This window comes from Micropterus salmoides, unplaced genomic scaffold, assembly GCF_014851395.1.
Source record: "Micropterus salmoides isolate LMB-PRFRI ecotype aquatic unplaced genomic scaffold, ASM1485139v1 Ms_hic_scaffold_7, whole genome shotgun sequence".
NCBI classification, from domain to species: domain Eukaryota; kingdom Metazoa; phylum Chordata; class Actinopteri; order Centrarchiformes; family Centrarchidae; genus Micropterus; species Micropterus salmoides.
Window position 1 is genome coordinate 3957179 of NW_024044459.1, and position 25114 is coordinate 3982292.

General features: G+C 39.2%; 1 protein-coding gene across 3 annotated transcripts in view; it reads right to left on the bottom strand.

The window, feature by feature from the left end:
- Nucleotides 1-18551: 18551 nt before the first annotated feature.
- LOC119892010 (nuclear receptor subfamily 6 group A member 1-A) overlaps nt 18552-25114 on the bottom strand; it is a 96255-nt gene continuing 89692 nt past the window's right edge. For all 3 annotated transcript variants that reach the window (XM_038704064.1, XM_038704066.1, XM_038704067.1), the window contains one exon: nt 18552-24491. In XM_038704064.1, coding sequence (XP_038559992.1) covers nt 24361-24491 — 131 coding nt within the window. In that variant the 3' untranslated portion in view covers nt 18552-24360. The remainder of the gene's footprint in view (nt 24492-25114) is intronic.

Here is a 25114-nt window from a genome sequence, read left to right on the forward strand (position 1 = left end):
CCCCTACTAATTACATGTTATGTCCCACTATGTGAAAAGTGGAGCCTGAGCTGTGTTAGGCGAGGATTCCCCAGAAGGAAAAAGTAAATATTACCACAGTCGAGCGCTGGCAGGGACCTGGCGGTTTTTAACAGTAGAAATGCGGCTGTAACTGCTGTAACGTTACGGAACGGTGTGAACTGCTATTTTGGTCTGTTGTTTTGCCCTCCAGGTCACCACGCATGTCACATGACTGAAAACTAGAAATTGGTAGCAGGAAGTGACATTTGAACAATGCGGCCCCCGTGCCCTGTTTCACCTAGATGTACAAAACGTTTGTGGCATATGTATCATCCCAAAAAAGGATCTTGGAGTCATACCTAAAACCCAACAGGAAGTTGGGTCAGCCATTTTGATTTGATATTCACTAGTCATAGTGCCACCTACAGGAAACAGGAAGTGACCTATTTTCAATTCAATTCAATTCAATCTTATTTATATAGCGCCAAATCACAACAACAGTTATCTCACAGCACTTTTCATAAAAGAGCAGGTCTAGACCCGATGCTATTTACAGAAGCCCAACAGTTCCCACCAAGAGCAAGCACTAGGCGACAGAGGCAAGGAAAAACTTCCTTTTAAGAGGCAGAAACCTCGAGCAGAACCATGGCTCAGGGTGGGCGGCCATTTGCCTCGACCAGTTGGGGGTGAAGGAGAGCAAGGGGGGGGGGGGGGAGAGGGAGAGGGCAAGAGAGGAACAAAGAGAAAAAGAGAGGAATGGAAGGAGACAGAGGGGAGGGAGGCAGCCTACACAATATACACACACAGAGGTACAGACAGTAAAGGTGTTGCTATATATGTTGCTATAGACTATAGACTAAATGAAAAATGGTACAGATATTTATAGTACTGTTAATGATTATAACATTAATAATTATAGGACTAGTAACAATAGTTGTTGTAGAGGGTGTCGAGCAGGAACACGGGGGCAGCAGGTGACCCGCAACCACAGATCCAGACTCCACAGCTCCAGAGCCAGAAAACCTGCAGGAAGTGATAGGAGGAGAGAGGAGAGGGACGAGAAAGCACAACACTACCGGAAAGGGGAGAAGTTGTGTTAGTAACATGCAATAATGGGATGAGGTTGCATACAGAGGGAGAGAAAGCAGAGGAGAGAGGAGCTCAGTGCATCATGGGAAATCCCCCAGCAGTCTAGGCCTATAGCAGCATATATACAGGAGTCACCTGAGCCAGCCCTAACTATAAACTTTATCAAAGAGGAAAGTCTTAAGCCTACTCTTAAACGTGGAGATGGTGTCTGCCTCCTGAACCCAAACTGGAACCTGGTTCCACAGGAGAGGAGCTTGATAACTGAACGCTCTGGCTCCTAGTCTACTTTTGGAGACTCTAGGAACCACAAGTAACCCTGCATTCTGGGAGCACAGTGCTCTGGTGGGGTAGTAAGGTACTATGAGCTCTTTAAGATAAGATGGTGCCTGACCATTGAGAGCTTTGTAGGTAAGAAGAATGATTTTAAATTCTATTCTGGATTTTACTGGAAGCCAATGCAAAGAAGCTAAGACAGGAGAAATATGATCTCTTTTCCTGGTTCTTGTCAGACCACGTGCTGCAGCATTCTGGATCAGCTGAAGAGTCTTAACTGACTTTTTCGAGCAGCCTGATAATAAGGAATTGCAGTAATCCAGCCTAGAAGTAACAAATGCATGGACTAGTTTTTCTGCATCATTTTTAGACAGGATGTTCCTGATTTTCACAATATTACGTAGGTGAAAAAAGGCGGTCCTTGAAATTTGCTTAATGTGAGACTTAAACGACATGTCCTGATCCAAGATAACTCCAAGATTCCTCACAGTGGTGCTGGAGGCCAGGGCGATGCCATCAAGGGAAACTATATCTTTAGATAATGCGTCACAGAGGTGTTTAGGCCCCAGAACAATAACTTCAGTTTTATCTGAGTTTAATATTAGAAAAATACAGGTCATCCAGGTTTTAACATCCTGAAGGCACATTTGAAGTTTAGCTAACTGATGAGTTTCATCTGGCTTGATCGAGAGATATAACTGAGTATCATCTGCATAACAATGAAAGCTTATGGAATATTTCCTGATAATATTGCCTAAAGGAAGCATATATAAAGTGAAGAGGATTGGTCGGAGGACAGATCCTTGAGGAACTCCATGACTAACTTTGGCATGCATGGAGGACTCATCGTTAACATATACAAACTGAAATCGATCTGATAAATAGGACTTAAACCAGCTTAGAGCGGTTCCTTTAATGCCAATGAAATGTTCCAGTCTCTGCAATAGGATCTGATGGTCAATGGTATCAAATGCAGCACTAAAATCTAATAAAACCAGTACAGAGAAGTCCTTTGTCTGATGCAATAAGGAGGTCATTAGTAATTTTCACCAGTGCTGTCTCTGTGCTATGATGAGCTCTAAATCCTGACTGAAAATCCTCAAATAAACTATTGCTCTGTAGAAAGTCACACAGCTGTTTAGCAACTGCTTTCTCCAGGATCTAAGAGAGAAATGGAAGGTTAGCTACAGGTCTATAGTTGGCTAAAACATCCGGATCAAGTTTGAGCTTTTTCAGAAGAGGTTTAATTACAGGTATGGGGATGGGGTCTAAAAGGCAGGTTGAAATTATTGAAGTTAGTTGGTAAAGATTGAGGGAAGCAAAACAGTCTATACATATATCTGGTTCTACAGCTGTTTCTAAGGTTCCTGAGTTTAGAGATAAGTTGGTGCCAGTTGAGGGCAGGTCTTGGTGAATTTTTTTTCTTCTAGTTAGAATTTTATCATTAAAGAAGCTCAAGAAGTCGTAACTACTGAGAGCTATGGGAATACTTGGCTCAATAGAGCTGTGACTCTCTGTCAGCCTGGCTACAGTGCTGAAAAGAAACCTGGGGTTGTTCCTATTTTCCTCTATTAATGACGAGTTGTACGCTGCTCTGGCATTACGGAGGGCCTTCCTATAAGTTTTAAGACTATCCTGCCAAATTAAACGAGAATTATTCCAGTTTGGTGGAACGCCAGTTCCTCTCAAGTTTCCGCGATATTTGCTTTAATTTGCGAGTTTTAGTATTATACCATGGAGCTAACCGTCTTTGTTTTATTATTTTCTTTTTTAGAGGGGCTACAGAGTCGAGTGTCATTCGCAGCGAGCCTGCAGCACTATCAACAAGATGATCGATTTGGGAGGGACTGAAACTAGCGTAGGAGTCCTCTGTTACTTTGTGACTTGATAATGAATTTAGAGCTGATGGAATCGCATCCTTAAATTTAGCTACAGCACTATCAGACAGACATCTTGTATAGAAATTTAGTAGTTCAGCAACACAAACTCAAAAGTTATCAAACAGTGGTCGGACAAAGAGGGATTCTGTGGGAACACCACTAAATGTTCAATTTCAATACCATACACCAAAACAAGGTCGAGGGTGTGGTTAAAACAGTGAGTCGGTTCATGAACACTCTGAGAGAAGCCAATGGAATCTAACAGAGACATAAACGCAGTACTAAAGCTGTCATTCTCAACATCCACATGAATATTAAAATCCCCTACAATAATAACTTTGTCCGTTTTAAGGACTAAAGTTGACAAAAACTCTGCAAAAATTTTTATGTTGTGATGTACCAATTGGTGGTGGTGCTATGAGTATGAGTGAATTTTGGCTTGTAGATGTTTTCAGGGTGTGACCCTTGTCAAACATGTGAAATTTGGTACAGATATGAGTATGCACAGTGAAGTTACAACAACTTCCTGCTTCATGGTGAAGCATCGAACTTCGACACCGTTAAGCAAAAAACTCCCAAGTTTCACTATATAGCATCTTCTCTGTATTAAGGCTCATCTGAGACTGGAGTAGTACATAACAGTGTAAAAGCTGACACTGCCTCTTGCCAATAGGTGGCACTATGACTTTGAGTGAATGTTGGCACATCATCACTGACAAAAACTCACAGATAGCACAACTTCTATTTGCCAATGCCTTTAGATTACACGGAGAAAATATGTTTGAATGAATTCTCTAGGAGAAGTTTGTTAAAGTATGTTTGTTAAGTTATCAAAAATTAATGTTAAATTCAAGATGGACAACTTCCTGCTGGATTTACGGAATCACTCCCAAAGGTTGTTTTTTTTGTTCTGAACATGATACATCTGCCACAAAAATTTCTTACAATTCGGTGAAACGTGGCCCCGGGGCTTCAATTTCAATAGGATCCTAATGTTTCAGGGCCCTAACTATAAACTATAATCTTCTTCTTCTTCTTCTTCTATAGGCTAAAGGTCTGCGTGCTGTAAACCGTTAGGCTTATTGACAACTATATAGAAATAGCCAATCTTCTTGCTGATGCTCTCGTTCATTTATGCAGGTTATATGGAGGCATCATCGTTAAACTGAGACTGTTACATGTTTTTTCATCTTTTTCATCTTCTCGGCCTGCATGCCCCAGTGCGAGGCAAGCTTCACACCGGGACTGGAGATCTCTGGGCAGGATGAATCCTGTGTTGTAGGCACTACAAGCTCGCATGGTGTCACCGTAATCTCTCCCCACTCCCCATGGTCTTCTTGCAAGCCTTGCTGAAAAATTTGCTGAAGTAAAAATGAGAGCAGATTCCACGGTCTGATTGCTTCTTATACACAGGTTGAAACCGTGGTTTTGGCCCATCCTGCTTGTGGGTGTAGACAAAGCTCTTCAGTGCTGCATTGAGGGATAAACCAACTAGCGATAGCCTCAGAGGGTGAAAAATAGTAAATAAAATGGTGTTCATGAAAAGCATCGCTTAAAATGCATTGGGCAAATGAGTTATTTTCAATAAGCAGATGTAAATACATAAATACAGCAATAATCAAACAAGCAAATAAATAAATAAGCACTTAAATAAATAATAAATACGATGTTGCTTCACATATGTTTTATATGCAGTGATTTAAGAGCATTTCTACAGTAACATTTTAATGTGGCAGATTTCATGCTGATTTGAATGTGATGTATTTATCTGGGAGGCATTTGCAACATAAAAATAGTCATTCTTTTATAAATAAATTTTAAAAAGGTCTTTTCAATATTCTGTGAGAAAGTCATTATCAGGACAGTGAATACCAAATGGATAACAGCAGAAAAACATAATCTTAGCTGTGTACACCGTGCAACAAGAAGCTGTACAGAAAAGATTCAGTGGGTGGGCGTGGAGGAAGGGTACATAATAAATCGCCACCTCTTCTTGCCCTTGACAAGGTTCCTGAGTTTGAACAGCCCCTATTCTTGACAGTGCTCCTTTCAGAACTTGGCTTTTGTGTTTGCTTAACAATAGGAAAATGTAGTTAAGGCTAAACTCAATTGCAACCTTGCTCTCTCTTAAATATATCTCCTGCGTAGTAATCCATCACAGTGAGCAGCTCTTGAATGAACCACTTGCTTTGCACAAATTCACTCATTCACAGCTCATGTATGTGCTCAGTGTTTGGACACACTGAATGAAGGAATTAATGAGTGAATGACTGTAACTCTTTTATTAAAGGAATTAATGCTTGTTTATTTCAGAACTGTAATTCTATAACTCAGTGTCACTGCAGAGATGTTTATTCACTAAACCCTGAGAGAAAACACATCAGACAACTAGAGAACTGACTGACACCATTTATTATATTTAGCCAGTAGTCTACCACATTATATTTTCATGCATCATTCTCATGCTCCCTGAGGAGATTTCTTCCAAATGAATGGTTCATTGTTTTTATTTCATATTTTGTCTCCATTCAAAAATGAATAAACTAAACTAAATAAACCTCTCTTGTCCACACAAAGACAGCAGAACCAGAAAAAAAATAACAATTAATTAGGTAGCATATATAAATAAGCAAGATTCAAAAAGGTGAAATAATATTGATAAAATAACAGCAATAAATAGACCAAATAGATGAGCAATATAAGCACAGAATTGATTAAAATTCTTCAAAATAAATACATAAAATGTAAAAAAAATAATAATAATAATAAAATCCTAAAACAGACTTTTAATAAATTCAAATAGTTATACAGTAGCTAGATTAAAAGATAATGGATCTAGCTGGATCTTGCAAAGAAATAGTTTTCTAAAGTGTAAGCTGCATACACACATAAGGCTGGTGATGTAATGCTGTATTTTTCATAATGTCAACAAATTGCATGACAAGACCAATAGCAACAATCTGTTAGTCTGTCTCTCAATGCTGTCTGACCTGCCTGTCACTTTCTTTCTTCACGTTCAGTTTTCTGCACAGGTGTCATTAGGAATTCTAATTTTCTAACAAACCTGACTACTGTCTAGACTTCCTTTGCTGAACTTCTTTTCTTTTACACAAGGATTCAATGAAGAAAAAAGTGTGCGGTCTAATTGAATTCTAATCTATACGAATACTTGTAGTTAGTATATAGTAAGTGAAACATGGACATGCAAATGGCACTACAATAAAGCCTAGTTACCTTGTGTATCAAAGTGGACCTATTGTGCTTTTCAATATTTTCTGGCATATCTATAATGTTATAATGTCAGATGTTCATGTTAAATGTGCCCAAAGCTTCAAATGATAAGGTATTTAAAAGAATTCAGTCAAATTAAAGTGTGTGTTCATGTTAATGAAGGAATATGTCACCGAGTGCAGGAACGGAGCTCTGAGGCTCAGAGGAAGAAGATACACTTTGTACACACACACAGTACTTGTTAGTAGGATACATTCATTGTTGGTTTGGGTCTTTTCGTGGGATTTGTTGACAAGAAGAAAAAGAGAGAATATCACCTGACTTGTGCATTTTTAATTATCCATTTCATTGTTAAATCTACAAGATCAGATTTTGATCCAGTGAGAGTAGAGAGACAGCAGGCCAAGTGAAGTCAGTTTTTCACACACACGCACACACACTTCTTTCACCACCTGTCTATATTAATGTTTACAGTCTCAAACAAATTGCACATTTGCACATATCTTACAGTGCAAATATTGCCATAAACCATGCCAAACACTCTATCCAAACCCCCTGCCAATAATCCTTGACCCACACTCCCCTCTGAGAATTTGGAGAGAGATCTTAAAAGTTTTTGCATTGATTTCATAACAAGTGAAAATGGCGAGCAAACCTGACTTGTTTTGGTTTAAATCTTTAAATCTCCTTTGCTTACCAGATAATTTCCGGTCTTATCACTTTTTATGTTGAACATGAATTTATTGCATTATGAGTGCTGAGATATTTTATTATCTGGACACCAGATGCTGAAGTGTAGATTTATGCCAGAATCACATTCATTTTCAAGGCCACAGCAGACTGGTTGGTAATTAGCTGTCATAAAAGAGGCCTTTACAAAACCACAGAAATCAGACTGAAGAATGAGTAAAACACAGAGAAGAGAAAGGCAACTCAGAATGCATTTACTTTAAAAACACAGGGGCAAAATGTGAACTAAATCAAAATGAATTGAGTCTCTTTCCTTGTCTGTTCCAATCAAGATTTACTTATCAACCTATAAATAAATCCAGGGCTGTCAGGGGACATGTGTTCCATGTATAACCCAGGTCTACTGAATGCTTGTAGCAAAAACAGTTATAGTTCAGTTTAGTTGGTTAAATGTTAAAATGTCATGTTGCACAATGGTTATTTAATCCATCAACATGTTTCAGTCTGAGAGTGTCTAAGGGTCCCTGATAATGGCAGGAGCAATGCGTAGAAGAACGTGGTGGACTTTATTCCTTTTTGCATTGATGAATTTATACCTCTGCAATGTACTGGCGACCTGTCCAGGGTGTACCCCGCCTGTCGCCCAATGTCAGCTGGGATTGGCTCCAGCCCCCCCACGACCCTGTACGCAGGATAAGTGGTTGACGATGGATGGATGGATGGAATTTATACCTTTGAGTATCTCCTTTGCATGTGTTAAACTAAAATTATACTTTTACATCCGCACATCCACAGGGTGTGATTTAAATGTGATTACCTGCCTTTAAAACAGGTCCTCCAGTCACCAGTGACTATAGCCAGCTGTCAGTTAGCTTTGTTCTTTGACTAACCATGCCAACAGATCATGATACATCATTATAATTCAGCTTATTCAGTATTGTGAAGGAATGGAATAAGTTTCTAATTGGTGAGTTAATGTATTGGAAGAGAATGTAAATTTGCAGCAATAAACTCAATTTTTTTCATTAGTGGCATTTCAGGCACTTTATCATGCAGACCTAATGAAGAAATATAACATCAGACATCTACTGTAAATGTCTGTGGAGGTTCTCAGTTATCCAGGTCATAGTTATCCAAGGGACAGATTGCCCTTGATTATAACCTTGCTTAGATCTTCTGAAAGTGCAACACCCATACTCTTATTTCATTATGTGGATAATGTATATTCATCAGGGGTGCAGCATAGATAGTTTTTAAAAGTATGTTATAACGAATATTTTTAGGGCCTGAGCACAAACCGTGCGAGTTCCCTATTGAAACTGAAGGGACTTTTTTCTGCAAAGTAACCTCAATTTTGGGGGCCTAAACATACTCAAAAACTCACCAAACTTTGTACATAATTCAGACATGGCGCATGGGCATTGCAAAATGACTCGCTAGCGCCCCCTACAGAGCAGGCCCCGGACGAAGTTTCACCTACGTGTTTGAAATTTCTGTGGTACGTGTATCATGGCCAGACGTACAAAAAAGCCATTTTGGATTTAGAGGTAAATTTTGGCGATTTACACACTTTGTACTTTAACAAACTCCTCCTAGGGATTTAGTCCGATCTACTTCGATTTTCGCTGTGCACTCTAAACCCATTGACGATTAAAAGTTATTCAAACATTTATTACAAGTCAACCAGTTTGCCTGTGGCGTGTCATCGAAAATTGCTGATTTGCCATAAAACAGGAAGTTGATATAACTTCAGTACACATTTGATAAGTGTAACAATAGTCCCACCCTGAACACATGTACATGATAATATTCACTCAAAGTCATAGCACCACCTGCTGGCAACAGGAAGTGACACGTTTTACGATGTAATGTACTACTCCTAGCAGGTTGGACAGATCACCTTCAAAACTGTCCCAGAAAACCCTTAACGCATTGATGAAGCCATGTTGTGAAACTCGTAACTTTGCAATTAACGGTGTGGCGGTGGCGTGGCGGCAAAGTTAAACTCTTCACCATGACACAGAAAGTTGTTGTAACTTGACTGTACATGGTCACATCTGTACCAGATTTTACACGTTTGAAAAGAGTCCTGCCCTAAACACATGTACAATACCATAGTCATAGCGCCACCTACTGGCGATAGGAAGTGATTTTCAACAATGCAGCCCCCACGGCAAGTTTTGCCTACATGTACAAAATTTCTGTGGCACATGTATCATGTCCAGATGTACAAAAAAGCCTCTTGGAGCAATGCCCTAAACCCAACAGGAAGTCGGGCATTTTGAATTGTATGGTTATTTTGGGATTTTTTTACACACACCATACTTTAACGAACTCCCCAGAAATAGTCCAACCAACTTCAGATTTTTCCTGTCTACTCTAAAGCCATTGACGATTAAAAGTTGTACAAACGGTGAGTTTTTGTGAAACGGCGTGCCCGTGCCTTGGTGTCCAAAATCGATGATTCGCAATGAAAGAGAAACTTGTTGTGACTTCAGTGTACATGCTCACATCTGCACCAAACTTTACGTGCTTGATAACAGTCCCGCCCCGAACACATCTACATGTTCAGTTATAGTCGTAGTGTGAAGTTCTATATAGCGCCACAAAGGGGACACAGGAAGTGATGATTAACGCGTTTGTGCAGCGTCCGAAGCCCATGGTAAATTCACAGCTGCAGATCTAACGTGGCCGCCTCACACCTCGACGCGCTACACGTGTGAGAGCCCGCCCAACGCTGCTTGCAGCTTTAAATTTATCTGGTTTATCTTGAGTATGAACTGATATTTTGACAGTCTTTCTCCTCCATACCATTCCAGCCCTGTTCCTACCCCAGTGCTTAGCTTAGCATCTCTGGCTGCATGAATCTGTCTCTTGTCTGTGTGACAAGAATACTTGTACAGGTAAGTAGTGCCTCCTTATATTTGTACACAAAGAAATCAGAAAGCAGGCTTGTTGGGGTCTCTTTAAAACAACTTCCATTAGTTGGATCACTGTATTATTTAAGCTGGTGATAATTGTAAAGTGGACATTTATTTGAATGCTATGTCATGGATTGGTCATTAAAATGGAATGGAGGGAGACATAAAGAGGGAGAGAGCACGTTCAGGAGCACAGAGGAAATGGCAGCAGACGCAACCAGAGAAATGTGAGGGAACAAGGTTATCCCCCTCTGGAAGTGTGTCAGTTGGCGAGGGGTGAGGAATGGCGGGGCTGTTCTCTCATTATCAGCATTTAGGTCGCACTGGGTCAGGGTCAAGGGGAACGAGATGAGAGGAAGAGGGGAGGGAGGAGGGGCGGTGGAGATGGGGGAGTGCAGAGGGAGGAGGACCACACCTGGTGAAGGCACGCTTCAGGAGAGCGGTGGAGCGCACGCTCTGCTAACATGAGCCAGGACATGCCATAGTGGAAGAGTTAAAGAGTTCAGGCTGCACAGTCAGTTCCAGCCTTGACATGTGTCCTGACTGACGTAAATACAGTGACCAAACTAATGTGGGGGTGGGTGGGGGGGTTGAATTTTGGGGTGAATGCTTCATCTGCTGAGTTAAGTTTTGAAACGTTATTTGATTTATTTGATGAAACTACTGATTGTGGTTATTGATCAAAGATAAAAGGTAGGACTGTTTGTATTCAATGTCTACTCTGAAATACTTTTATCTCCCATCACTTTAAAAAAATCTAATTAGAAAGGTAATCAATATTATTCACAGCACTATTCGAATTTGTGAACAGGTGAAATCCACCTGTTCTCAGATAATGGCTCTATATCATCCGTTTTACTTCCTGTTTCAGCAAATCCATCATGTTCTCCCTGAACTTCAGATAATACGCAAGTGGAAAAACAGGAAGAATCGTTTACCCGTCATCAACAACTTGCCTAATAAGTTGTTGACAAGTAAGTAATAAGTCAATTTAATTTGTAATTTTGTAGATACCTCCAGGTTAGGAACTATGTGAAATCTTCCCTCCCAGATAAACTTGATCAGTGTCTTTGGTTGGGCATATGGCCAAAAAAAATCACCTTTTGCTTTTCAAAATCTCAAAATACAGAGGATATAAAGAAAGTATTAAGAGGAACTAGGTGTAAAGATATTATCCGATCTGTGGAACGACAACCTGGAATGTATCCATATCTATCATTGTCAGCTTTTGTGCTCTGCCCCAAACTACAATGTTTCTGAATATATATTTTTGGTGCAATGTCAAACACACTTAATAAGCACTTACAACCAGAGCAAACCTTCATAATATTGTGAGTTTCTATATTTCTATATTTTAACTAATTGCAACAACAATGTAATGCTGATGGACTAATATAGCTTCTAACTCGCAGAAATAATCAAATACAGAAAAAAATTTAAATCTGGAAAAAAAAGGAAACTTGGAATCCCTTCCTCTCTTTGATCATACTCAATCTTTACAGTTTCTTTTAGTCTTGATGCCTTCATGAAATGCCTCATTTCGAGTTGGAAGCTTGAGGACAGTTTTCCTTGTTTTTATCGCTTTAGTTTTGTTCTGCTTTTCTGTGTATTCTTCCTTTTTATTTTTTTATCACTATACAATATGTTGTGATGCTTGTTATAGTGGTTATGCAACTATTATAATAAAAATATGAAACATGTATGATTTCATGCTCGTAAATGGTCATTTAGAACTATATGTCCGTCTTTTATTTGCAGAATCTAATATAGATATAGCACATGCTGAATCATCTCTTTTGGACAATTCATAGATTTGATGTCAGAAATATTCCATTTGTGAGACACAAGTGACGCAGAACATTTCCTTAACCGAAGCAAGGTCATTTGTTAAAATAGCAAGCAATAGTATTGACACAGTGCTTCTCAGCGCGTACGCTGCGCAGAGAAAATGAATAAACAGAAAACATTAATAGAAACGTCATTAAAAGGAGCACATGGCCATGTTTTGCTTCCTAGATAAAATACTTACATATGTTACAATCTATTTATAATTGTGTCATTGCCCGCACTGTAGATTTCTTGTCGTGGTTAGACTCTCCAGTTAATCCAAAATGCTGCGGCGCGTGTACTGACAAGAACCAGTAAAGTGGTAATATTAATTCTGTATTAGCTGATAGAATTCACAATCTTTCTCTTCACTTTAAAGCCCTCAATGGTCAGGCACCATCATATCTTAAAGAGCTCATAGTCCTGCCCCAATGTTCCTGCTCAACACCCACAGCTACACTTATTATTATGAGTTCTATTATTATCTTATTACTATTTTAATATTTTAATATAATTAATATAATATATTAATATTATTACGAATGCTATTATTTCACACATATGTGGAACTTGCATTGCACTAATGTGTGTTCTCTTTCCTCCTGCTCTCTCTCTCTTCTGTCTTGCTCTTGCTCTTTCTCAGCCTGTAAAATATCCACCATTTTCTAAGTTGTAGAATGTAAACACAACGCCATATTACAATTCACAGGAAAATACAGAGGACATGACCTCAGCGTCACAAACATTCTCATCATACTTTGTTCTTTGGCTAATACAATTAATTAAGCTTAACATAATGGCACTATTGAAAGCAGCTTTCTTGCCCCATCTGAAAGTCATCTCATATAAAAAGAAAGCCAGGCACCAACACTGTTACTCAGTATGTAAAGTATGTAGGCTACTCAATTGTGTGATGTGTCAGAAATAGTGATAGGAATAAGCTTGCAATGCCACTGGTGAGTGAGTACTTCTGAGCAGCAGCAACATCAGCTAGCTGCTGCAGTTAAATTGAATGAGTCGGGTGAATGCTGGGGTGGTGGGTGGTATGTTGGCTGATAACAGTGATAACACTAGATGTATGAGCGGACCACCATGTTATTTCATTGCGTGTAGGTGCCCATTGGGGAGATCCACTAATGTGTTGGCTTTAATGATGTTTTCAAAATTATTTTAACACCACTGCATTACTAGACAACATTAATGAAACTTGACAACGAATGTTGATTTGTTCTGTGATTGATTACTTATCAATCTGTGATTGATTACTTATCACAAGAGTAGCACGCCCCTGTCAGCAAAATGATTTTCATTGTGTACTTAAATTACCTGAACCCACTGACTTCTGCAAGGATATCAATATGAACACTTACTTTATGTTTTGGAAAATGGAAGGCAGGGGTATAACATAAAATATAGGCAATCTGTAGTTAATTGTAATAAATGGAAATCATTTGTATGGTCCCTTAAATTAAGGCAGAATTATTATTATTGTTGTTGTGGTGGTGGTGGAGTTATGTTCCTTTTTTAAATGTTACTTAAAAGACCAAACTTTGATAACTGCATTTTCTTAGGCAGGTTATTCAACTTTTTTATTTAGACGTGAGAACTGAGCTCGACAATGTGATCCAGTTGAACGCACCAGAACACGGTAGTAAGTGGACCTTGAGTTAAGATTGTTTTATCAAACTGCTGTTTCATACAGTATTTCAAGAACGAATCTCAAGCTCAACTGAAATACATTTTTAAAATATAATTAATTTAATATTAATTGAAATAGCATTTTTCTGGTCTGAAACAGAATACATATCTGCTTTGTAATCACTTGTCCTGTGTTCTCTTTTCAGAAATAATCTGAAAGCAACAGGGAGAAAACTAACAGTTTGCAGGCTAGATAGTTAATTAACTGCTCATTAAACAGCATGCAAACGTACCTGCAAATGTTTGATTGGTCTAGTCAGCTGCTGGTGTGTGCCTTATTCTTAAATACCACTAACAACACACTGTCTGCATACATACAGTGCAGGTTTGTTTACTTTGTCTCCTACCATACTGGTGTAATACTACCTTTTTAAAGAACTGGTTGGCATTATTTATGACTACAAAAAGGATGATGTAATTTAAAGTAAACTTTACGTCAGCATAAACAAGAAGTCCTGAAAATGCTCAGAATCAGTTTGAATATTTACATCTAAGCAACCTCCGGCCACTGATGAAGACTGTGAAAGCTCTTGAACAAGTTAGTAAGTAGACCTGGCGGAAGGACTGGCGATTAGCTTCCACCAAAAGAGGAGAAATGTGACTCCCGGTAACTCAATTAGTAGTCCAGTTAACATGTTATTAGCTGGTTTGTGAGTACTAACCTCATGCAAAACCTGCATTCAGGAATCACCTGGTGTTCCAAATTGGAGGGTGCGTGATCCCGCTTTACAGAGAGTTCTGGACCACTGAAGCGCTGCAGCTAGCAGTCACCAGGGCCGAGGTAATTGTTGATGGTCTGGCTGCTTTTTAAACCACAATGTCTTTTTGTCTATACACTACACAATGAATATATGATATGTGAGTGCGAAGGCTTTGGAGTTGTTTAAAGGCACCTTTTGGCGACCCTGAGCTTAGTATCAGAAAGGATGTGACAAATAACAAATTACTTTCATGGATAAGTCATTTCTCTTTATTACTTTTCAGTGAGTAACATTGGTCTGCTGGGGCAGTCGCATTGTGTTGGTAGATAGAAGGAGACTTGACAGGTGGTGGGAGACAGAAGGATAGTGGCTAATTTGTCCTCCATGATGGAGAACGCATCCCATACCAAGCAGGATGCTCAAAAGACACTGAGAAGCTCCTTCAGGGACAGGTTGCTGCATCAAGAAGAGCTACCACAAGTCTTTCCTTCATACTGCTGTCAGTCTTTACAATCAGCACTGCTCTTAGACTCATGGACAAAACACACATACACCAGGACTAATAAACCCTGCAATAATGTGACTATAATGTGACTGCAATACTGTAGATATGCAACTGTTTACTATTTATTCTCCTTACTTATATTTATTTATTGTTTCATTCACCTTTGAGTGTCTTCTATGCCCTGATGCTGAACACTATGAATTTCTACATTGTGGGATTAAAGGGGCTGTATGTAGTTGTTCAATGAAAGCACTATTAATAAATCACTTTTTTACTTCATTTTTGTCAATTGGAAGTAGCCTCATTTAGAAATGAACCACATGCCTGTTTTTTCTGTAGCTTGGAACAGCCACTATTCTGCTTCTTATGTGAAGGCACTGGGTTGGAATGTAGCCCTGTGCGCCCTCCCAAGTGTCCTGACGACTACAGCAACAACACTGCAGCTAACAACATGCAGTCCACTAACACCACAAAACATTCGGCTAACCGCACAATACAGACTCCAACATGAACTCTACATAAGGATAAAAACAACAACAAGTTTTATGTGCTGAAGCCCTTCAGGCCAAACAAGAACCAGGTTGATGTTGTGAAAACACGGTCAACATCAAAAAGGCTTGAGTCAGGGAGAGACCTTTGTTTTGAAACCAACAAAACCAACACAGAGTTGGCTTTCATACTATTGGACAGGTAAACTAACATTACTGCAAAGCATGTGAAATATATTGTGATGCTGACTCATGTTAGAAAATGTTAGCTCGCTGGCTAACGCCGAGAAGTTGCTAATGTTATCCGGTGCAAAAACTTGTTTCGGTTTCCATATTACTTCACCAGCTAAAGCGATCAATATTATATCGGTACCACCGGTATTCTGTCAAAGTGTCTGTGAAGGTTCTCAGTCATCCGGGCCTACATTGGTTGGGATCAGTGAAGAAGGAAAGGGTAAACCATCCAACCAAATTCAATGGATCATTTTTAGGCTGGCACACTAAATCTTAAGGAAAATTCTGATTTATTATAAGTTACATTGCTAAAAGCAAGTCTGATGGGGAAACTGAAACCAATGCACAAGGTGCAACTAACTAGACTTTTATTGGTTGATTTGGTACATTATACAGATTATTGCAGTGATTTGTATTTACACTACATCCATCCACTGTGATAAGGTCCTGCAGTTGTATCACTGTATATAAAACATTTACCTGTTTTATCAAAGAGAAGATGTTGGACTTTAGGTACAGGAAACACAGTTGCAGCAGTTGGCATTTGTGAAGGGCAGCGTCTGATTTCTTGTGCCAAGGTGAGACCAGAAACACCAACACATCAGTCAAATAAACACCCTTCCCAATGATACATGTCTGCACTGCTCTGAGATGGCTATCTCCCAGCAAAGGGTGAGGCTCAGGTCCTGCACTCTTATATAATCATGTACGAAATCCATCCTCCAAGCCCACCACCCCCACCTCAGTGATGTTGTTGTACCCGGGGGGATTCACAGCCTTGACTGGCTCTGATCTGATTAGAGGCTTGTTAGGGGGGGGGGGGGGGGGGGGGGGGGGGGGTGGAAGGATTAGGACGGCCTGTCAAAAGCCACTCTTTCAGCCTTGAGGAGATAAAGTGATGCCTCTTGGACATCAGGTCTACCCCGCACTCATGATGCAATCAGCATCCCCACTGACAACCATCACTCACTGACATAATAATCTGTGTGAATTTGTGTGTGTGTGAGCGTGTGTAGGGAGGGTGACTGTTTAGGCTTAGATTGATGTATAATTTTAGCAATGCACATGGATGTGGACATTCGAACTATGGAGCTTAATTGATCCAGTCTGCTTGGAAAAAAAGCAGTTTGGTGAGGGGGGGGCTTCAGATGTGCCATCATGCCAACTTGTTATAATTTCTTTGATGGTGGCTCAAAACGGTGTTGGCCTCACGTGTATTTTTTATGTAAAACTGCGGTATTAGGTTAATCTGACCATAACTCCAACAACACCAAAGCCGATAAATTTATTTTTATATTGTATGTTGCAGGACTCACCAATGCATCCCTAATACTGTGCCCAGCTGCTGCTGGTCAAGAAATAGCTCCAAGCAGTGAGTAGCAGTTTCCCAGCATGCCTATTGATGTCATCATTAAATTCAGTTTGAATAAATAATTTGATCTGAAAGCAAAGACGGTGCACTTATTTGAACCTCATGTATCTGTTAAGTGTCAGTGTTTGTAAAGGAAGTACTAATCCTAGCCTTGATCCTGGATTGCAAGTGAAAACCATCTGATACACTGCCTCATTACATTTAATCCGCCTTTTAAAACAACCTGTTTTTTTTGTGATGTGTGTTTATGTGGGTGATATTAACTTCCACCTGTAGAGCTGCCATTTTTGTTGCACTATTGATGATGCCTATGGTGTGTGCCCCTGTCACAGCCATTAAAAAACTGGATTCTATTATTTGCTGATAGGTTTCTCCCCTCTCCCCTCATTTATTCCATACATATGTTTAGTCATTCATTTTTTCAAGCCTGTTTGGAAGGGAGAAACAGAATGAGCTGTTATAGCTATTATTATTTACAGAACCAGGGGCGCCGTTGTAGCCTTCCAACAGCTGACCCTTTGCTGCATGTCATGGCCCATCTCTTTCTCCTGCATTTCCTGTGTCTCTCTACTCTCTATTAAAGCAGAAATATTTTATAACTTAACTGAACTAAGTGGATATTTTCTGCCTCCATAGCAGCTGCAGCGTGCAACTTTTTTTTGCCTAACCTTAACATTTTAGTAGATTTTGATTGTCTTCTCCTAATTATGACTTACTATTTACTAATTTAGAGATTGTATCAAATTAATATGTGTAAGTAACGATGTAAATTTTTTAAAACGACATAAATGTAGAAACAACAGAGTACCTATTTTATGCGTGTGACATGGTTGTCTTTTCATGAGTCCTTCCTCATCTTTCTTGACCTCATGACGTTTTCCATCAAGGTCAAGGAAACGTGTTCAGGAAAAACGTCATTTTTTTGACTGTCGACTGAAATAAACTAGTGTGAGTGATCATGGTAAAGTAAAGTGTGCTTCTTTGGTTTTGATAAATTCTAAATCTAGATCTATGTGTAATACCCCATCAAGTAAGAATTTCAAATGATAAAAGGCAAGTAAATTCAGATTAAAAATATAAACATCTGATGGTTAAATGTGAAGCATTTTCATATAAGGGAATACTGTTTAACTTAAAGTAAAGAAGTAAATAGATTACTTTTGCAAGCAATGTGTTTACCGTTTCTCTGTAATCAATATATTAATAATCATTTGTATCATGTGTATTGTATGAAACAACAGCAGCCAATCAAGTATACTGTTTATTAACAAACATTTCTCAGCATTGACCCATAGAGATAAAAAGCATTATCACCTATGTTGCCATTACTTGCAGTATGAGTTGATTTGGCATGTTTAAAACAAATCACTGCTCAGCAGGCTGAAACACACTTCTTGTGTTTAGATCATCGGTAGCATCTCACTATGAAAAACACATTTGAGTGCGCCGAGCAACAGGTCAGGGACAAGTATGTCCAAACTGTATTCCACACAGCTTTGAAGCTCTATACTATCTGCCTAGTTACCCCTCAATAAGCTCATTATCGCAGACTGAATAGACTATAATCACATCGTTTCTTATGATCACCTTATCTCTGCGTAGAAAAGTGAGAGATGGGCAGAAAAATGGCAGACTATCCATGTGCACTTGCATAACGTTCACATTTATTTGTTTTCAAGTCCTAACACATTCTAAACATGCTTTTAACACGTAATGGATCACATTCTTCACAGGTAGTTAAAGTAACAAGAGCAGAGAAGAGATTTTTGAAGAGAAAAACATAAAGGCATTTCAGTTCTCTGTTCACAGGTGATGACAGTGTGTAAATCTATTTCTTCCCTGAGATATGTCAAAAATTTTCTACTCTTTTACTTCTTCCAAACTCTTCTTATCTTGTGTTCCTGTAGAACAGAGTTCTAACTGTGGTGAGGGAGTCTCTGCTCAACAGCCAACTTAAAGCCGAAACAGCCTCAACTGTTGGTGCCTCAACAGACAGGACAACTGAGACAGGATGTGAAAAGATGAGATCGGGAGCACAGAGATTTTAATAAACAACTGACGATTCAACTTTATTATAAGCTCTTACTATAACAGTGTACTCCAGATCTCATCTTTCCAGGGTACCAGCAGTGTTACAGTGCTAGGGTTGGAGACATACGTTGGTTTGCCTGTAGCCTTTTATGGAGAATCTTTACGAGATGGATGGTGGTTCTTCCCTGACCACAGCTGCAAAAACTGTGTGAAACATGGCTTAACCTTTACTTTATTTAAAGAGAAATTCTGCTTTTTTATGACCTGAATCTTAATCTTAATTTTTCAAATTATTCTGCAATTGCTATGATGACATTTTCTATCAATTGTCATTACTATGATCTGGGGATTTGGGGACACTTGTAGACAATTACAAGGGGAGTCTAAGACAAGCAACATGAGCAGTCAGATGACCAGATTTTCAATGCATCTGCAGTTTAATGCCGTTTTCTGAAATAAAAATGTAAGTAAAGCGCCACTTGCTTCGTAAAATTGCCTATGTGGATATCTAAAATAGGTCAAAGTTCAATCATAATCTATTTCTGCAGGATGTAATGGATGTTTAAAATTTGGCCTAAATACTAATGTACTGGTTTTTACTTCCAAATAAGCTGCTTTAACTGTGGACTCAGCAACCCCAGATCTCTGCAATTAAGTCACATTGATTAAAATGTATCGACCTCAAGAGCCAGAATATACATTTAAAAAGCAAAACTGTTTCTAAAATGTCCCCTCTTGTTGAATGTCACGATGTTCTATATCAATAAGTAAGGCTTCTATTCAAAAGCCATGAGTCCAGCCCCAGTGGTAACACTGCAGTAGTCTGTCTACAGTCGCGTGCCACAGAGTCAGGGTCAGACGAGTGAGCGAAAGCATGTAAACACAAAGATATGTCAGTTTGACCACAATTGCGTTCTCCAATTGATAATCGATCACAATTTTCTGCATTGACAGAGTCAGATATGATAACAGTTCCATTGTTATCACTCCATGTTACCTTGAACCACCTTAACAATGAACAACAATCTTGGAGCACAATGAGGGAAAAAAAACACACTGTCATATCATGATGTGGTGAATATAGCGTACACAGCAAACCATTCACAAGATAACTTTCGTATTCCAAAAAGGTCAACACAGGAAAATAAAGCACAGGTTAACTGCAGCAAGAATGCATCACGTGAATGCTTAATCAGTAAACTGACATTCATGTCATGCTGTCATTGAAATTCTTTCATCTTTGGTATTGGATTCACGATAACAGGGCTGAAGTGAAATAAAATATGACGCTAACTTAAGATGAAAGGAATCCAAAAAAGGGAGGAAGAGGATCCCTGACACGAGACATTAAGAGTGTGTAACATACTATACAGCCAGAGATCAAGGAAAATACAAGCTGCTGACAGCAGGCGAGTCTGAGGTAGAGAGGATTATGAGGCAACATGTTTACGCTTTTAAAATAAGATGAAGAAAACAGGTATCAGCGCTTGGTATAAATTGGAGAGGTCACTGAGTGAAATAAAAGACACAAAATAACAGAACATTGGTGCAATGAAACCAATAAATAAGACAACAAAATCACCTATTTGAAAGTAAGCAACATGATGACAAATAAAGAGGTAGTTTCAGTACAGAAATTGCAAATGACATATTTGTCCTTGTCTGCAAAAAAAAAAAAAAAATACAAATACAGAAAATTAAAAAACACTTGTGTATCAAAATATGATAAGTCAGAGCAATGGCAGTGAGGTAGCTGTGGTGAGTTTTTATTTTATGTTGATGGGCAGAGGCCAGTATTGATATTATTTTCTGCTACATTAAAGGAAAAATCCCCCTTCAGATCCTCTTCCACTGTCAGATCTCAGTCGTCTGTGATGTTCAGCGCATTCCTGGAGTTACTTTGAGATGAAGTGACTTTGTTGTTGGTCACCCTGGACCTTTCTCTTACTTCTGCTACAGTTAAAAGAATCCTACATTTCCAAGACTGATTGTTAAACATATGGGCAAAATGGCCGCTCTTTACGTTCTGACACTATTGTATGACAGCTATTTTTTTTTCTTTTAAAAAAATCTACAATGAAATCAGCTGCTTCTCAGCAGTGGTCAATGAGTTTGGGGGAATTTTCTTTTTATACATCACATCACTCAGACCTTTTAAAGAAGAGTACATATCCCTGAGATTATGCAATTTCAAGTGTCCAGTTCAGTAAAATAATTTTCTCACTTACTCACTTAGTTGTATCTAGTCAAGGACACAATTATAGTTATTTTAATTATGGTTATATAATTATGGTGCTCACAGTATAAACCAATTACCTTTACCTTTTACCTTTCACAGAAACTTCTCTTTCCAGACACAGTGTCCCTGTTACTTGGAATAGAGCACAGAATGTTTAACTTTCAACAGCATTTAACATTATGGACAGTTTTGATAGGGACTATTTCTTTAGTGGAAAACAGTTCCAATGAAAACACAATCACAGTGGCTAGATAACACTAGAGGTAAGTGAGAAAATGTTGTACGTTTTTTGCAATTCAGACAAAATTACCCTTTAACCTCAGAGGCCTGTGTGATGAATGATGCATATTGTACAAAATGGAGACAGGTGATGTTCTCCATACATCCATCTTAACTGCTCTTAGAATCCAAGAATCAGAGTTTTGAACCTCATGGTTCAGTGGAAAATGATTCAAATAATACTTAAAGGGCTCCAGGATGTCAGTATTGTCTGTGTAAAACATGGCTGACATCACCTGAGTAATACCTGTTACCATAAACGACTGTGGACAAGGGAATGAGTTATTAAAAATCATGTAAAAAAAAAAAAAAAAGTAAAGAATTCAATCAAAGTTTAGAAAATGATAGGGGCTGTCTTCACTCCACAAAAAAGAAAGACAATGAATATGTGAAAACAACAAAAACCCAAAAGATTCACAATAACTACAAAAGGTACATGAAAATGTATAAAAATCAAAAAATGAAAAAAGAGGCTAACTGAAACATTTGAAAGAGGAACTCTGCATTGGACTGATGGTGTTAAGGCTGCACACAGAGAGGTGGATGGAAACAGGAGAGAGAAGCCGCGGCATTCTGAAGATGCCACTGTCTCTCGCTCACTCCATCACCAATGCCAAGAGAAAAATCCACCCTGTCTCACCTTCAAACTACATCCACTTTCACTGAATGAAGGGGGGTGGAGGGTGGGGGTTGGGGACCTTGAGGGAAATAAAGTGAAAAAGAAAAACACTTTTCTATAGAGGACCTACAATGTCCCGGAACCTACATCTACTAATACTACAAGTACATCAGTGTGGTCACTGAGGAACTCCTGAATGCAATACATAACACTCACTTTACCCTGTTACGATCCAGGTTGGCAGGAACCTGAGAGAGAGGAACACACTGGGTGGGCAGTGGCCAAGGAGGTCAAGGGTCAAGGTCTCCGAACCTCACCGTCGTGTGCAAAAAAGAGAGTCGTTGCAAGGACTGCATTTTGTCTGCATTTCAAATTGTTCGTACATCATGAAACGGCTAAAAACTTGAGAAATCCAAGAAGACACTTCAAACAGTTTGAAATGATGATCTCATACTTCAAAAATAAAGACCATTTTCTATGGCTTTTTTTAAACAATGTGCATATCTGTCACAGAGGGTATGCAAGCCGGAGGTAAGTCACCTAAAGTCTCACCTAAACCAAGTCTGGATTCATTGAGACATGGCCCGGGTCAATCACACTGAATCCACTGCTAGCCAGGTTAAAGTGATAATCTGCAAAATTTGTGTCAGACAGTTGTTAAGTGAAATGTCATTTGTTTTGTCTTTGCAACAACCTTACCCAGGAAAACACAGAGGACCACATGTGAGCCAAATCACACTGCGCCCCTTGGATCTGGATCAGGTCTGCCTTAAACTGCTACTGGTCTTGGGTCTGTGCAAAATTCTGATTGGACCTGACAAGACCTAAAAACAGTCTAAGTTCCTCTAAAACTGACATGACACTGGCCAAAAGAACTTGTGAATGGACCAATTAGTTTTTGGGGTGTTCCCAACCGGTTTGAAGCTGGATAAGTTAGCTCAGGCTAGTGCTCTACACCAGCTTCAAATGAACTGGAGGCAGCAAACACTGAGAGTTCTGACTTGGATCCAATTGTTGTCGGTTCCATTTTGGTTCTAGTAGGTCATACATTTTTTCGACCCATGAAGATCTCTGGTGGTTCCAAAACACCAAGCATTGTTTTTCTAGCTTTTAGTTTGTTCTAAATAAATTGTGGAACGCAAGATTTCACAGACTACCACTTTAACCAAACATAGCCAGTACTGTGGACCTGAAATTTAGATGATAGTGTGTTGAGAGCAGTGTACAGTGCATCAAGTTCCTGGCACTGAAGGCTGCAGAGCCCAAAAAAATGAGCCATCTGACAAGAGGGAAAAACAAAGACTGGGAATCACATCTGCTCTATGCATACATGTGTATATACACAAGAATGCGTGCACGTTTAGCAGCATTTAGAATAAAATCCGGCAACTTACTTGTCTGTCCAGCAGAGGGTTCTCCCCTCTGACACAGATTGATTCATTTCTTATCCTGGTCCTTCATTGATAAGAAATCTATTTTTTTTTTTTTTTTGCTGGAGCTATCAGCTCCTTACCCATCAATGGGTGTTTGAAAAAAGCATTGCATAACACTTTGGTCAAAAAAGAAAAACAATAAAACTAAAACAGCAAACCTAGCTATCTTCCCCTCCCCTGCAATAAAGCCTTAAATCCCCAGTCTATGATTGTAGAAAATACCCGTATGCTCCTTTTTCAATGAAAATCCTACAGATCCAACTGTCACCTTAACTCATGGAATGTTAAATTGACAAGGCCGCCTCCCATAAGCAGGATGCCTGAGAGTCCATGCTGATAAAGTCGCTCAATTTTGCCAATTAATTTTGCATTTTCAGTGTAACAAAACACTGGTTTTCAATCTTTGATTTATGCAGCTCCTTTGAACATTCAGTGTCTGATTGAGGTGCCAAAGCATCCACAGGGATTTGGTTTTAGACTGGGCAACTCTTCATTTAACAGCAAGAAAAGGTACCTGAAAATAGCAACAACATCTTCCTGAGGTAGTCTTAAAACACTCGTCACATGTGTCTATCTGCCCCCGTCTGAATAAAATAAACTCTTTTAAAGTCTAGCTCTAACAATAGCAACACTGACACATTGAGCAAACTGGATACACACTTGTAAACTCCAAAGACCAATGCATCTACGAGCATTTGTTTTGTACAGAAGCATGTGCACAGTGTAAATCAGCATACATTCAGCTCTGTCGTGTAATAAATATATAAAGAAAAAAGTTACAAAAAACAAACTAGCTGCTTGTCACATTCACAAGGGGGGAGACCAGTCCCTTGACTCGGGGGGGTCAGGCCTAGTTTCCAGAGGAGGTGGTCACACAGGGCGACGGGCCGGTCCTGTAGCTGGTCAGGCTGGATTTGCAGGAGTGCAAGACTGCTTTGAACAAGAGGGGGAGCTGCTCCAGAGGGACATTCACCAGCTTTCCTGCAAACAAACACCACATGCAGCACACAAGCTCAGGATTAGCTTAGCTTCTCTTTAATGGACATTTTAACACCACAGTTCCTTCAGTACTAATGCTACGAGTCATCTCATAGTCATCACCACTCTCCTGTTTCAGATCCTCTTTTTAACAGACATACTGTTTCCATGCACTAATCAGTTTCAGTCATTTCTACTTGAGTTTCTTTTCTCGCTGTGTGTTCAGTAAAAGTCAACACTACCTGCACATATTTCAAATTAAAAGCCGACCAAGCGAGAGAGGGATTATGTCGTTTGAGCTGTTGGAAGGTTTTCCATGTGAAGAGTCAGTGCAGGAAATAATGAGTTTCACAGACAGTTAAAAAACATAATGGCAAGGTTACAATAATTGAAATGCATTAATGAGTGGGAACAGCAGAGCGGGAAGTATGACATAAATGTGGAAATGTTATACTGACTTTATCAAGTTAAACAACAGTGAACATGGTGGAAGTTTGGCGTTAACAGCAAACATCATCAACCGCAGATCAGGCTTCTTCCCAAGGTATGTTAAGATATACTTACAAAACAAATCATAAACAAATTGCATCTCTAATCTAAAATAAAGGCATTGTTCTCTATGCATG